This window comes from Homalodisca vitripennis, chromosome 5 (assembly GCF_021130785.1).
Source record: "Homalodisca vitripennis isolate AUS2020 chromosome 5, UT_GWSS_2.1, whole genome shotgun sequence".
Classification (NCBI taxonomy): domain Eukaryota; kingdom Metazoa; phylum Arthropoda; class Insecta; order Hemiptera; family Cicadellidae; genus Homalodisca; species Homalodisca vitripennis.
Window position 1 is genome coordinate 108,107,500 of NC_060211.1, and position 17,265 is coordinate 108,124,764.

At 32.7% G+C, this 17,265-nt stretch overlaps 1 protein-coding gene across 2 annotated transcripts in view; it reads right to left on the bottom strand.

Annotated features, from left to right (window-relative positions):
* The window catches only part of LOC124362684 (tyrosine-protein kinase Shark-like), a 66,274-nt gene that overhangs the window by 28,490 nt on the left and 20,519 nt on the right, over nt 1-17,265 (bottom strand). For both annotated transcript variants that reach the window (XM_046817387.1, XM_046817388.1), the window contains 3 exons: nt 16,451-16,615; nt 10,957-11,162; nt 994-1,081 (listed from right to left, as the gene is read on the bottom strand). In XM_046817387.1, the coding sequence (XP_046673343.1) occupies nt 994-1,081; nt 10,957-11,162; nt 16,451-16,615 (459 nt within the window). The remainder of the gene's footprint in view (nt 1-993; nt 1,082-10,956; nt 11,163-16,450; nt 16,616-17,265) is intronic.

Sequence of the window (17,265 nt, forward strand, 5' to 3'; positions counted from 1 at the left end):
GTAAAAAAGGTTGGGCACCCCTGGTATAGACTATACATTATATACTTTCTTATGTTCCAAGTAATTATTTCAATATTAATAGCGTTTATTATTACAAATTTTTAGTAGATATTATTTTAATCAGATTATGGATTGGAATAAATGTAGGAAGTCATTTACTCTTTTAAGCTAATTAAAAGTTAGTTTAATTTTGTATTAATTTACATGTCAAGCTAGAATAAAGCAAGAAGTTTATATTTCAGTAATATTTTTTACAGCGAACACAATAATATTTGATCAGGCAAAACTGGTACCAAAATTTAGGTGTAATTTTGACATGCTCCTCATAGTAAAATAACCAAATCATTAATAAATGCACTTTTCTTGCCATGCAAAACTAATAGCACTAGTGAGAAAATATATTTATAAAGTACTATAGTTGTAAAATAAATAATGATAATAATGTTTTCAGGTAAACAATTATTCATAAATATGGATAATCTATCTGATTATACGTGACAAAAACAATCAAATAAAAATAAATCAAAGTTATGATTTAATAGTTAGTCCACAGATATCATATGAAATATTGCAAATAAAAAACGATAAAATATGTACATCATACTGTAAAAAAAGTAGGCTAATGTTTATGCGTTTTTGAGCATCTATGGACTCCTCTCTAACCGAATCCACCAAGATCATGTTTACCTACTTATACTGTGTAATAAAAGTAGCAGATGGGGACAGAGTAGCCTTCGTATAATGCAGAAGTACCATAGAAACAATATTATATTGATAAGAAAGGCAAACAATCAAAATTATTGAATAACACAAACTAAATCATTAATAATCATGTTGGAAAAAAAACTTACTTTGATCATTTTAATAAGTAGTAAATGTGTTTGAAGAATATTTTCCAAAGAATTTGGATGGATGAAACACTCAATATTGCAATAATTGATGGATAAAATGAGAAAATTAGATCTATTAGCAATTATAATACTTGTGCCTAACCTGTTGAAGGATTGCGGATCTGGACATTTGCTTTTCCCTTGGTGATTAGTAAGCAGACAGTATTTGGCAAATTACTTTGACAAGCATACTGAAACAAAAATTAAACATAAATAATTCATCATGATCTTTATTGTAAACTATATTTTTGAAATGCTTCTAATTAAAACAGAAAGGTTTCAAAGAACTGTTTATTGCATATTATAATAACCTTAATTAATGTAGCATTCTTATAAATAACAGTATTCAACTTGAAATATTTTTATCTTCTTTTGGTGAATTGTAACTTTTTTTTCTTGCTATGATGCTCATGATGAAGATAATTCCAACCAGAGTCACAACATACTAAATTTCATAATTATATTTATTTTATGAAAGAATTCTATATTTCTAACACATTGCAATCATAGTTCTGATTTTGCATACTATTCTTTAAAAAAATTGTATTATGTATTTTAGTATTAAAAAATTATATTCTATTAAATCACAATATATAACACTAACAGCACATTTAATAATAATTATTATCAGTGCCAGAGTACAGGAAAACTATTGAAGAGTGATGATGATTACAAAGTGAATATATCAGTCAGAGCTATTTCCTTTCTAAGACCTTAAAGATGTTACAAGTCTTTAAAGAGTTATATTCAAAATTAGAAGAATATATAAATATTACAGTAAATTAATGTTCTATTTAGTAGTCCGTGTAAATCACGGGTGCAGAATATATTCAATAATATGAGCTTTGCTTGTAGAAAATATTTGTCAACTCAGAGAAATCTGAAAGAAAGAAATTTAGATGGTACAAAGCCATAACATTAAATAGAAAAATAAAATTTGAAAACTGTACAAAAATAAATAAAATAAAATTACAACATATATCTAGCCCTTTGTGCACCACATTAAGAAAAAACAGTAGAATTGCAGAAAACATGTCTCGACCGTCTCCACTGCTGCTGTCTAAGTGCATGAGTTTACAGTTTTATCCAGAATTTGCCAACCAGTGTAAATGAGACAACAGATCTGTTCAGTTTTTGTTGGGATTGTATGTTTTCATCTAAATTTTGCTACTTACTTTAAAACATCAAAAGTGGACTGCGTGCAAGTATTGAAAGTTGTATGAAAATATGGGTATTCAAAAAGATGTATGATGTAGGACACTAATAAATAAACAATTTTTAAAAAATATTTGTTCACTTTTAAATTTAATTAGAAAGTCTAACTAACTATAGTTGGTGCTGGCTGTATTGCAATATAGATATAGACTGCCAGTAGTCACCGATTTCTCATAGCTTCTACATTGTTGATCTATATTTGTACTTCTATAATTATTGATGAAATAATAAATATTTACTACGCCTACTTCAATTTATAAGTTAAATTATATAAAAACAAAATGGTATTGAAGGAATCATGTACCAGGAAAATTTATCACTAAAAAATTATGCTCTGGGAAAATGTTGAGTAGTCAAACATCGCTGGTATAAACTAATTTAAATATTTAGGAAATTTGAAATGAGTTACATTTCAATGACACCTATAAAATATTTAATAATATCAAATCAACTTGAAAAATTATCTTTGGGATTTGAATCATCACAAATAATAGTTCAAAAATTTCAATCTTTATTATTTATAGCATAACAATTACGCATTTAGGATTCTATCAATTTGCAGAAAGGACTAATAATAATAATACTATTATCAATAATATCAAAATTACTAATAACATAATATATCTTTATCAGTGCTTTTTGTGTAAATTAAATCTAGATCATCCAAATACACAGAAACAGTTATATCATTTACAAGGTGTTTTTTGTACATTTGCAAGCTTTTTGGAAAACAATTGCTGTTCAATAACCACTTGACAAATTTACATATTTTTGTTTTTTTTTTTGAATGAAATTAAAATATATAATTTTTACGTAAACTGCATCAGCCTCGTGTCTGACTCAATGGAGTGGTAGAGTACGCGTTTTCCAATCGAGTCACAAGGATGCAGTTTACAGGCACATTTTCTGCTCAAAATTACGAACTCAAATGTCAAAGTGCACACCTACAATTGACTGCGCCCCTATAATGTGACTCTTTGGATACTGTTAAATGCCTTAATGAGAGTCTCAAGGTGTTGTCACTACTCTGAGGACTATCAGTGAGGTGCTGGAAGCTAGAGTCCAGAGTCTACGAGCTGAGGTCAAGTTCTATGAGTGTGGTGGAATTACTGCCAAGAATACGTGGATTACTGTTGGTGAAGGCGGTACAGTATTGGTCAGCAACAGATACGAACGAACCGTTTATCGATTCGAGGAAGTTAAATTCCAAAATGAATAAAGAACAAAAAATGAGTTAGTCATGAAAGAAATATAAGAAGAAACAAAGAGAATCTATTGCTCAATCTATTTCATTAAAAAAACAGACAAACATTTTGAAGCAGTCAGAATTAAACTTTACATTCAAAATTGGTCGTCATTGGCATCTACAGGCTTCCAAGTGGAAACAAAGATATATTTAAAAAAATTAGAATCCTTACTGACAGCCCTGACTTTCTATGTCCATAATTTCATCCTGATGGGCGGTTTAAACAGCTTTGGACAACAACCACCAATCCACCAAATGTTTAGCCTATTTATTAAGGTCTTTTGATCTTTAACTGTTAGTCAAAATCCCCACAAGAATAACAGTAACGACTCAATCTGCATCATTTCAAACCTTCCCAAACACTGTCACAGTATATGTCATTAATATAGCGATTTCAGATCACTATGGTCAAGAAGTAATTAATAGTGGGGAGAAGTTCAAATGGGAGCCCAAAATTTGCAAAAGAGAGAGATATGAGGTCAGAAAATATTTCTATCCTTAAAGCTTCACTTTCAAAAATAAAGTGGGCATTTTTTAAACTCTTCAACTTGCAGAGCAGCGGTTAAAATTGTATTGATAATTGTTATAATTTTCATTTAAATCTGCTGTTTTACAAAAACTATTAAAGTTTATCAGAAAATCATAAAAATTAAATACAGTACATTACCAAAGAAATCCTGGTTTTTTTCCAGAATTATAAAAAAGATTTACTGAAAAATGATTAAAGCTGCAACAGCACACAATATCCTAAATTTGATTAATTTTGTCAAAAATATTACAAAAACCATTTGGACATTATTAAACAATACATAAAGTTAAAGATTCGAAAAAGCTCATATTACAATTAGAGACCGACTTGGATGAGGTGCCTAATGGATTTCAGTTTTTACAACTGTTGCATGTGAGCAAGACCTTCGTCCATCAGCACCCAAATAAATTCTATGCAAAGACAAAACCCAGTTACCTCAATGGTGCTGACACCCGTTTGTTGAGGCAGAGATAAATATAATCATTCAGTAGTTTCCAGCGAAAAGGTCTAATTATCTCAATTCAATGTCAATGTGGTTCATCAAGCAATGCTCCAAGCACAGTGTGAGACATTTGATTACATTAGTTAATCTGTCATTTTGTACAGAAGTTTTCCCCTCACTCCTAAAAATTTCTAAAGTAATTCTAATGTTCAAATAATGTTCATAAATAATTAATTGGTCTTTCTCGATTTTGTCAATATTCAGGAAAATATTTGAAAAGCTTTGTTTAATATGAATGATTCATTTTCTTAACAAACAAAACCAACTCTCTAATGACCAATTCGGGTTCAGAAAGGGCAAATCATCGGTAGACGCAGTTGTAATTCTTGTCGAGATGAGGGTAGAAATTTTACCTTACGTGTGTTTTTCAATTTATCTAAGGCATCCGATTATGTTGACCATCTCAAGCTGCTTGACAAACTAAGTCTCATGGCATGCCTCTCTTGTGACTTAGATTATTTTTTAAGTCACTGATCTCAAGTTGTTCAAATTTCAAACCATGTTTTTAATTTAATGAAAATGAGTCCTACAAGGATCCACTATCAGTCCTATTCTCTTCCTACTCTATGTCAATGGTATAGAATCATCACTACCACATGGAGGATTCGTGCAGTATGCTGATGATACGACTTTTTGTTTTAATGAATCTACACAATCAGATTTCAAAAGATTGCAAATGTTGACTCTGCCAAGCCTCTACATTTTACAAACAAAGTAATATTGTACGTTACTTTGTGTACTTTGTAGGGAGACATAGGACGGTAGCTCATGAATGCTTACCTTCACAGATAAGAGTTCATCTCAGCAATGAATAAATGAATTTGCCAAGTGAAATAAGAAACTCGCCGAGGATTAAAACTAGTTTTGAAACGCTTTTTAGAGTAGAACGCGTTTTATAGAATGAATGAGTTTTTGGCTTATAAGTGAGAGACTGCACAATCAGAAAACTTACCAGAATTGAGGTGAGAAAAAACCGATGATGAATGGAGCAGAGTGAGTGCCAAAATATATGTTTGAATGAGAGTTTGATGTGGTATGTTTGTCCAAATTGTTAGATACTTAACATTTCCAATACAAATTAATATTTTTTGTCTCTGCAATAAATATTTGGCTACTGACTATTTAATTGGTTACAAGTCAGGTGATGTCTTTATCTACTGTATAAAAATGAATTTCTAAATGTGTTGCTAAGCGATAATCTCAGGAACGGCTACACCAACTCAGCTAGTTCTTTTTTTTAATATTCCTTGAAGTCTGAAGAAGGTTTATAAGAAGAGAAAAGTTTCTTAGAGTATTTAAGAAATCGGGAAAATAATTAAATTATTTACAACACATAATCCAAAGTGAACTGACACTTAACAGCTGTTGACACTTTCACCTGAAGTCTGCCAAAGAGACATTAACATTTGTAGACATTTAAATTTTAGAAAACATGCAGATTGCAGAGACAATTTTACTATCTACTTTTTACTACAGATTGCACAAATGACAAATTAAAAACATTAATGCATTGGGATTAATATTGAATTGTTGTTAAAACAATGTACCATAATGAAAAAAGCAGTGAATGGTTGCAAATAGGTTACTACATTTGTTGGCTTCCTTAACATAGTGTATTACATTTTCAATGTGCCTACAGGAGAAAAGAGGGATGGAAACAAACATGCTTCAACAAGCCATTCTTTTTCAGACACAAAAAACAATAAGACTTCTATCACATAACACTTATAAACGATCATAATGTGTTAATACTAATATGGCATCATAAATACAATAGACCAGAAGTGAATTTAAATGGTTGGAATAAACATTTTAAACCCATTTGATGATAAAAAGGCTGTAGACATAGGGCTCCTCAATCCTACATATGTACATACATTTTCTTCAATGGACAACAAGGCACTCAAATTATGGCACTAGAAATAGACTGGGAGTAAATTACAAGGACCAAAAGTAGACACTTTGTGATTGAAGTTGGTTTTTGTTGTATATTTTTTTGATCGAGGCAACAAGGCACACTCAACTATGGGACTGGAAATACCTTAGGTTGGAAGTTGACGCTTTTTGGCCAAAGTACGTTTCCAAGACTTTTATACGTATATATTTTCTTGACGTGGACAACAGGGCCGCAAACTCATCTGCAGTGCCAGAAATGTAATTAATTCAAACCAGAAATGTATTGTCCTACACTCACAAAACATGAAATAAGGACAAGTAAATGTTTTATTCACTTTTGGATTTATTAACCATGGACACTGAAATAATAAGTTCTAGATATACAGACCACATGGACCACTTATTCTAGCAGTATAACAAGTGAAGATAGAGACTCCGTTTCAACTGACCCCTCCCCCCCATTTTGTGACCAAAGAATTCGATAAAATTATTTTGAATAACATGCATTATTCCCCAATGTCCTTCATCTTGGTGCTTGTGGGATAGCCACTCCTTACTATGTCATTGATAATAGCTTCGGTAAACTTATACAGAGACATCGGTTTCTGTGGTGGCCAAATAGCAGGTCTAATAGTTTCCCGATTATAGGATGGAAGAATTCTTCACCATTCTAGCAAAAGATATTAAAGCACACCTTCTTCCAAAATTTTATAGTTCCCAGTTCGTCCAGGCACGTGTAGTACAACATCATGTCTGCCACATCATTACCCACCATATACTTATTATAATCTAAAATAATGTCTGGTTTCTTTACAACCTTGTTCTCTTGCTTCTCTTTTTACTTTTTCTTTACCTCAGTGACAGTAGGTTGGGTCTTGGAGGAGAGAAGTAGTACCTGTTTTTTCTGGTTCCTCTTTTCTCTATAACCACAGAGAAGAAGATTCCTATTTTTGTAGAAACAAGTTTTACCAACATTAAATTTGTTTTTTATGGCTGTGGGTAAAAACTTCTCTATTTATTCTTGTGGTACCAGTTGTATATGTACTGAGAGCTGAGATGATGGCACAGAAGAAAAGAAGTCAACATACACATGATGGCCTTTAGTGAGGTATTACCTGAGTCAAGTAGCCTCTGGGCCACTACAAATGCCTGTCCCTTCTAGTTTTGTGCTACCTTTTCTTCTGCACTTTTAGCACCCTTGTAGACGTAGAAGCTGAGGCAGTAGTTGGTAACAGAGTCACACAATACCCACAATTTTACATCCCACCTGTGGTGCTGCATCTTTGGTAAAATGGAATAGGCAATGTGTAACTTTTCGTGACAAACTTTCATCGACTGAAAGTTGACAGTTAGGTACAAAGTACTGCTTAAAGAGGTTGTTTGCATGATCCACACAACTGGTGCAAATTTTGCACATGGATCATTGGGTGAAACTTTTGTGATGTCTACAAGGTGGAAGAATTGCAGTATCAGCTGGAATCAATTCCTGGTAAACATATGAGAAAACCAAGGTGTGGCACTACATCCAGTTGTCAAAAAATAAGCAAAGATGGATAGTTTCTTGTTTAGTGCCATGTTCAAAATACAAGTGATGAACGCCTTCATTTCAGGAGCACTAACAGCCAGTCTGTCATACGCGAGTGTTCGGATAGCATTAGTGATACCAAACACTGATTTGTGTACCTATTGGTCTCTTGTAGCATCAAGTACATTGTGTATTGTGTAAAATATTATGACAAAAATAAAGAGGAGGAGCATCCTTGTTTGGCACATATTTGGGGCCAGTAGACTCCAGAAAATCTACTGATACATTAGGAAAAATGTCACGAGCCCACCTCATACCAGGTGTCATCCTCATTTTCATCACTGGAAGGTAAGTCCTCATCAAAGTCACTTGAATTGGAGTTTTAAATCCTCAGGGTCACTTTCGAAAATAAGCCTAAAAAAATGTATTGGTTCCAAATTCATCATCTTACGTTTTTTTATTGGAGTACAGGTAGAAATAACTTTATCTCTGCCTACAACTTTTTCCCTCTTTGAATCTTTAGGCCTACTCTTAGTTTGGATTGAGATTGATTCAAGATCTGTGAAGGATGATAATCCTTATCCTCATCAGTATTGTTCACTGGAATCACTATCAGTGTCTGTAGGCCAAGGCAACAAATGTTTTTCGTACTAGTCAGCCGAAAACTTGGACCAGGTTCCTAAATGTCTTTGTTTTCTGTAGTTTTAAAAGGCAACTCCACGAGATCTTCCTCCAATAAATTCCACAACACTTTCTACGTGGACATTCGGATCTACAGACACATCACCCAGCGCTGATGTCTTCTAAAAGTTTTCTCATGTGACTTTCATCTCTTATCTTATTCATTTGAAAAAACTATGTTAACTTAAAAACACTTTTAAATTAATAAAAACGCGTAATTACAAAAAGTAAACAATGCTCTACTACTAGTCATGACACTGCCAAAAGAACTGAGAAAGAGTTCTATTTTTAGTTGTATACGTCATCTAGCGGCAGTACAAAAGAGAAACATGAACTGCTGAAATGGTTCAGTTCATATTTTAGCCTTTGGTATGATGTCAGCCAGTATTAGATATTTCAAAGCCATAGTACAAATAGAATAGAAACCGTCTCGTTCCGAATCTCTGACACTCTTTGCATAAATGTGTGGTCTTGGAGCGAGACTCTCGGAACTCAAGCGTATATTTAACATCGTCTTGTAAGGAGATCCCCGATAATAACACTGATAACAGTTCTCAACTAACATTTCTGATATTCAATCACTTTTTAAATGTATATGGGACTTAACAATAGTATTTTTGATTAATAATGTACAATATTAGGTAAAAATTACATTTTTTATCTCACCTCATCAATACAGATTCCAACAGCAGCTTTTATAACAAAATATACTAATTATTATTACATCAAAACAATAGTTATGATAACATAACATAATAGTATAATACAAGGGCTGCTATTTATATTTCTGGCCTTGGCAACACTGATTGCTGCTAGGCACCAGCTGATGTTTCCAGTGCAACCTTCACATTGATAAACATAACCTCAACGAAAACATTTTATCATTTTATTGTTGGTAGTGTTAGTGATAGCACGTTGAAAAAGTAATCTTAGGAGAAAATGGAGTTAACTTGTGAACATTTTCGTGCAATAATTTTTCATAACTTTCGACGTGGCCTGACACGACAACAGTGCTTATATGAACTTAATTACTTATATGGTAATGAAGCACCTTCTTACAGCACCATTAAAAACTGGTATAACAAATTCAATCGTGGCCGACAATCACTCAAGGACGAATCCCGTGAAGGTCGTCCAACAACGGTTGTAGTGCCAGAAAACGTCGATGCTGTGCATGACCTGATAAAACATGATCGTCATGTAACATATCGCGAGATTGAGGCTTCTTTAGGCATTATTATGACAAGCATCAATACGATCTTGCATGAACATTTGCATGTGAAAAAGGTTTGTTTACGTTGGATACCGCATAGCCTGACAAACGCGCAAAAGGATGCTCGTGTTGATTGGTGCAAGAAAATGTTGCAGAAATTCACTCAAGGTGCATCAAAAGCAGTTTATAATATCTGCACAGGTGACGAATCATGGATATACTCATATGATCCTGAAACAAAACAGCAATCTACCGTATGGGTCTTTCAAGAAGAGCCAAATCCAATCAAAGTTGTTCGAGGAAGAAGCACATCAAAGCAAATGGTTGCCTGTTTCTTTGGCATAACCGGTCATGTGGCGACTGTGGCATTAGAGCAACGTAAGACGGTTAATTCGGAATGGTACACCACTATTTGTTTGCCAGAAGTCTTTGAGAAACTTCGGGAAAAGTCAAAGAAAAGACGCATCATTCTGCATCACGACAATGCGAGCTGCCACGGATCGGCTGAAACAATGGAGTTTTTGACTAGGCAAAACATTGAATTGATGGGTCATCCGCCGTACAGTCCTGATTTGGCACCTAATGACTTCTTTTTGTTTCCGAACATCAAGAAAAAACTATGTGGACAACGGTTTTCTACACCTGAAGAAGCAGTTTCTGTATTCAAAACCCATGTTTTAGAAGTACTTAAATCGGAGTGGAAAAAGTGCTTTGAAAATTGTTTCCAACGCATGGTAAAGTGTATTGATCTTCATGGAGAATATTTTGAAAAACAATAAAATAGATTTTGTCTTTAAATGCTTGTGTTTTCATTCTTAGGCCACAAATATAAATAGCAGCCCTTGTATAATGTTTTCTCTTTTAAATTACAATTTAACTGCCAGTATATCAAAGCCTCCAATAGCAAGATTATACTGATGATTAACTTACACTTAAATTAAATTTATTTTATAAAAGCAGTTACCCTATATTTTTCAACACACAATAACTGACTTTTAAAATGAATTAATACAGTTTTGAAAAAAGAAACAATAAATATAAATCAAATAAGATGATTTTAATTACACAATTTAGTTATTATTTATTTGTAGATATTGAAAATAGAAGAAACAATATAATATCTTAACCTGTTTTAATTCAAAACCAGTACATAAGTCACAATATTTTCTCTTTATTTGATTCACTACACGACTTGTCAAAATTAAAGGTTATTATATTAAGAAATCTATGTATTTTAAAGCAACTGTAAATATACTCACATGTAAAGGTGTGTAGCCATCTGTATCCCTACAATTCACCAATTTCTCCAGACAATTTGTAGTGATTCCACTGTTTATGAGTTTTTCTAAGATGTTATTTATTCCTAGTCTACATGCAAGATGAACAGCAGTCTGCCCTTCTTCATTCTTTGCTTCTAAGCTCCTGTATCCACATTTCAGTAGCTCTGATGCGACTGTGTAGTTACCTAAGCCAAAGAATTTACTAAAATCATTAGGTCAGTTACATACAAACACATTTTATGAGTTTAAAAATTAGCTACAACAGCTATGAAACTAACTTACCTACTGTAAATAACATGCTTTTCAGTAACTTAAGCATCACTTAAGAAGGAAAACAATCTAAGTTAAAAAAGTACATAATTTGAAAAATACATATACCACTTGCTAGAGAGTCATCTCAGAAAAGGCATATTATTTAGCTCCATATCTCCGTCTTCTAATGCTGATACTAATATACATTTCATTTCCATGTTGTTTTATTATAAAAGAAGAGAAACAAAAATAAATAAAATAAAGGTTAAATACCTGTAATATAATTTTTAAACAATGTAATTATACTTAATAACAAGTTAGAAATTACAATTGTGATAAGGACGACACAAATAAATAAATTAAAATAAAGAATTCTATATCCCATTTTCCCAGTATTTCCACAATACTACACAAGTGGTATAGTATGTGGCAAAACTCAGGAAAGTATTGAAATGTCATCTCATATTGGGCTATCATTAAATAAAGATTTTTTAAATAGTACAAACCTTTTACTAAATTCAAACAAATCAAATCTTATAGCATTCAACAAGGCAGACAAGAGTCAAAATTAATCCTAGTATTTTTATTGACGAAGAAGAAGTTATTCATCAAGTACAAGTAATGGGAGTTTCTTGGCCTGGTAATAGATCAAAATTTAACATGGGGCAAGCATGTAGATTGTTCTACACAAAACTTCTAACGCAATATATACACATATTGAGGCTTATGGCTAAGTAAGCAATGCATTACTGACACACTGAAAACCCTGTTTTATGCTTTAATTCAATCACACATTTCTTACGGTATTTATAGAGCAACGTCCAATAAACATTTAGATAGGATATTGCTTCAGCAAAAATGGCATTAAGAATAATTTTTAATTTAAATTAAGGGAAACTGTAAGGCAATTTTAATTCCAAACCAGAAATATTAAAGGTTGATAAGTCATAAATATAAACTTGATAGTTTATATATTTATGAAACTGTCAAGTTAGTGTATGGAAATAATACATACAACAATTGAGGATGCCAGAAGACACTAATACAACACAAGAGCTCATATAATTATTGCGTATTGAACAATAGTCCTTAAAAAAAAAACTACTTTTAAGGGTCAACAATTTTTGAATGTTTGCCTGAACCACTTAAACTGGAAAAAAATACAAAATTTTAAATTTTATTTACAAATATTTGTTCAAATCTTTATTTTATTCTTTGGACAAACTTTTTAGTGAGGGATTGGTAGATAAAGTGTTAAATGTCTAGTCTATTAAATTGTTTCTGTTTAGTTAATAGCATAATTTTAATGATTTTATTTGTCTTTGACTCTATTCATTGTACAACAATGTACATATATGGAATAAAGAATGATTTGATTTTAAAAATATTGTGTCAGTGTCCCATGCTGAGCACTGTCTATCTTCATCTGTCAGCATAAGAAACACATGCAGATTACATTGCAATTTACAGCAAAAATTTGAAATTTCTGCAGACTATGACTATGAGGTACATGCTTTTATGCATTTTCTAAGGTAAAAGCAGTTAAAATTTACTGTCGGAATGTTTGAATCAATTATGTTCACAAAACATTATAAGTGATGAAATGGCATTCAAATGGGTAAGAGCTTAAAAGATGTCCAAAAGAATGTTCATTATAACAAATGAAGTTGACAGCCCATGATCACTAACGATTTCTTCCAGAAAGTGAATGATAAAGTGAAAATGAAACACTTTCCTCGTTTCAAGAAGTGTTCTCTACGACATTTTTATTGAGAAACATGTTTTTTCTATATGGTAATGTTCATCCACATGCAACAAAATGAACTTAAGATCTCATTATCCAGCATTTTGCTAGGGCAAATTTGATAATCCCCCAAACATCCCCAATTTATCGCTCAGTGACTATCATTTGTTTTTTAATCAGAAGAAGCATCTTGTAGGTTATAACACAACATAACAATAGCGTCAAAATGATTGTGTTGCTGTCACTGGTAAATCAAGCAGCAATAATCTATGACAACACTATACAAAAGGTTATTTTTAGGTATGAAAAGTGCCTTTATGTTAATAGCGAATAAAGTTTACAATAGACTCCTGCTTATCCGAGTCCCGATAAACCGAGGCTCCATATTAACCGAGGCCTTCGAAGATAAATAATGTTTTTTTATAGATCAAGCAGTTGCAGTACAATAATAAGATAATGCGTATGTGACTAGCGGCTATACCAATTTGTGATGCATGCTACTCTGGCTGTTACTAGGTCAAGTAGTGAATTCTTAGAATACGTATCCTCGGTAACGTAACAGTTGCTGATATATGTTAGGTCGCCCGACGTTTGTTTGAAAAAGACTCGTCTGAGCATAGCCTATAAGAATGAACTTTCACTGAGTGATCCTGCAACATTACCATATTTCTGGGAGGCCACAGACGTTAATAAATGTGTGAGGGGGGATTAGTGGTTTATTGCGGAATACAATGAAGAAAGGTGAATATGAGCTGACATCAGAAGCCTTGTTTTCATGGTTTACTCAAATGCAGAGTTTGGGCAGCATTATAACCGGCGTAACACTAAAAGCAAAGACAACAGAATTAAAAGTAATTCTGGTATAAGACAAAAAAAGTAAAGGATGGTGATCACAGTTTTGTAACCAGCGATGGATGGTTGAACAGGTGGAAAAAGCGGCACCGTATTAGACATCTTAATATTGTTGGTGAAAAATTATCAGTAGATTCTTCAGAAACTACAACATTTCAAAATAAATTGCCATAAGTTGTTTTGAAGTCTGATCTAACATTATACTAAATATGTAACTGCAATGAGACTGAACTCAATTTTCGTGTGCTGTTGACTAAAACTTTGGTGGCTAAATTTGAAAGATCCGCTCCAAGATTTAAGAAGAGCAAAGAGCGTGTTACAATCTTAGCATGCTTCAATCAGGAACATTTAAACTGAGACCTCTACTGATTGGAAAGGCCCACAAACCCAGGGCCTTTAAACACATCAATGTTAACTGTTTGCCTACCATATACAGAAACAAAAAAAGCATATGGATGAACACGCAGATATTTAAACCTTTGAGTGCCGGAGCATCGCTATTTGCGATCCTGCATTATATGCAAGAAATGCCAGAATCGCTATTTGGAACTTCTGCTGTAACGCTTATATTTTATATAGTATTTATCTAAATTGGCTCAATGACTATACATACGCACTCCAAAAGCTTCAACGTAACTTTTGATGAAGGTTTTGTTGCATTCTGGTTAGATTCTGATTTTTACGGCGGTTGTAAAGAGAGCGCGAGTTTAGAATCGACAGCTACACGGAGGAGTTGCCACATGTTTTGCTTGCGCTAATGTTTATTTCACAGATGATTGTAATTATTGAAAGATTTAAAGTGTAAATGGGTTTGTAGTGTTAGTATCTTCATATTATTTCGTTTGTTTATGTTGTTCTAGTCTGTGTGTAAGTAGAACATGACTTGACCGTGAGTTACGGTGATCGTAAGCAGCTAGTACTAAATACATTTGTATAGTTTTTATGTTTTTTGTGTTTGTTCAGTGGTATTTATAAGCAATGAGTCGTAAAAACATTGCTGACAATGAAGACATAGTATTGCAGGCATTAGATTTAAGTATTAGCAGTGTAGACAATACACCAAGTGTTAGGTCAGGTTAGAAAAATTTCTAGTTTTGTAGCGGTTCATATTTTAATATTGTTATAAGTATAAAAAAGTTTTTATATGTCTTTTTGTAAAGAATTAAATGGAGTATAAGATAGAATAACTGAAAGTGAAAAAATCAAAAATTTGAAGTTGTGTCAAAATAAAAAAACAAAATGTTTTTTGCTCATAAAGTTTTTGTTAATGGTTTTTTTATTGGTATAAAAATGATAAATAAGTAATCCATGTATTATATTTATAAAGAAAATATATTTATCTACAAAAAAACAAAAACCCAAGACATTATACAAAAAAATAATTATTTTATGAATTTTTAACCAGACCCTTGCAAAATCAGGCATTTTCAATTGGTATTTTATGCATACCATATAGCAAAACGCGCGGCACTCAAAGAGTTAAGAATGGTTTCATAAAAAGTTTATCCCTGTTGTCGAGGATAAAAAAAAAAACACAGAAAGCTTCCCTGAAAATCAATCCTAATTGTTGTAAAACGCACCTACACCCCGATGAGGACGAGCTTTGTAGTGGTGATATTAAAGCCATGTTTTTACCCCCTAATGTGATCTCGCTATTACAGTCCCTAGACCAATCAGTTCTTGAGACCATGAAAAAAACTACATACGTAGACATCTACAAATGGTTATTTCACGTCTAGACAATGGGATGTGGGATGAGAGTTACAGAATCTCTGAAAAAATAACAATAAAAAATGCAATTTTTTTGGATCACAACGGCTTGGAAGGAAGTTAAAAATTCAACACTACAAAAGTCGTGGAGAAAACTTGCCAAAGCATAAAGAAAATGTATAAGCAGAGGATAATTAAAACCTATCTGAATTAGCGCAACTGTCTAATCAGCTTCCTTGTGATCAGCAAATAGAAAATGAAGATATCCGTGTGTAGTGTATTGAAGATGTTCAAATGGAACTTAGTGATGACGCAATTGTGCACATTGTCAACAATCCGCAAGAACTTGAACCTGACACAGACGATATCACCCCTAAACTGTCTCATTCCGATGGACTGAAGGCGATCGACACTGCCATTGCCTACATCGAACAGCAACAGGAGTCCACGCCACTTGACCTCCTAACACTGCAGCAGTGGTGCTACATTGCGGCGACCAAAAGGGGAAAGAGGTAAGCACAAAAACGAATCAAATACTTTTTTACACCTTCAATATTACTGTATATTATATAACAACTGTTTGTAATGAAGTTTAAATACGAATTTGGCACGTATATAATACTGTTTTTAAAATTCAACATGTTTGTTGTTATTTATAACCTATTTAACATTCTCTCTGGATTATCCGAATTTTTCGTTATCCAAGATAGTCTCGGTCCCATTTACGTCGGATAAGTGGGATTCTACTGTAATTTCATAAACTATATATATATATATATATATATATATACATAGTAGGTATATAAATGGTACTTATTAAAAATACAAGCCTCATATTTTCATTTAGCTTTGAAAATAACACGACCAATATTAAAAGGATGTTTCAAAAGAAGGATATGAGCAGAGTTAACTCACCTTCCTTAGTGGCCCTGTGAAGCAGATTGGTGCGTCCATGTCTTCGGGAGTCGTGGGGCGGAGGGTCCTTCTTGATCGGAACGGTCAGCTTCGTGACCAGGCAATCAGCACTCCTCTGATACATATCTATTAGTGTCTCTAACCCATGAGTTATTGTTGTCTCATCTGTAATACAACAAAAAAAGTCAAATCATTTTTATTAACTTATTCATTAAGAATAGTTACAATCAAGAGATCAAAGATTCAAAGATCAATAAAAAGACCATAAAAACAAACTGTATAAAGATCATATGATCTATAATAAGATCATACAAACATCTTATGTATGAAAATTTCAACCAAACACCTTGATGGAATCTCAGTGCCAAACTCACTTATGAGCGGAATGCATAACATTGTAAGGTTCCTAGTAGGCTGTATTTAGCAAGGTGGTAGATCACAGATTATTGTAAGCATGCACCCAAAATATTATCCATATATTTTCTTGTTGTACTTTTTAATATAAATTCAATTATTACAGTTAAATTCAAACATTTGTATAATCCAGTGATAATATTGACTAAACTAGTCTCAACTTATATCCAGGCCTGAAAAGCTCAAAGATAGCAAATTTGTAGTAATATCTAAATTGTGTAAGAATGAAGTGCAGATACAAACATTGAGAATGTTTGACCAACTAGAAAGTATTTATTTATTTGTTAAACATTACACAGCCATTCACAGCAAGCCCTAATTGTTCTACACATTTGAGGTGTGTTAAAATAAGTAATTGGAATTTTTAAGTTTCACGGGTTTGTTGAATCAGATTGTCCACA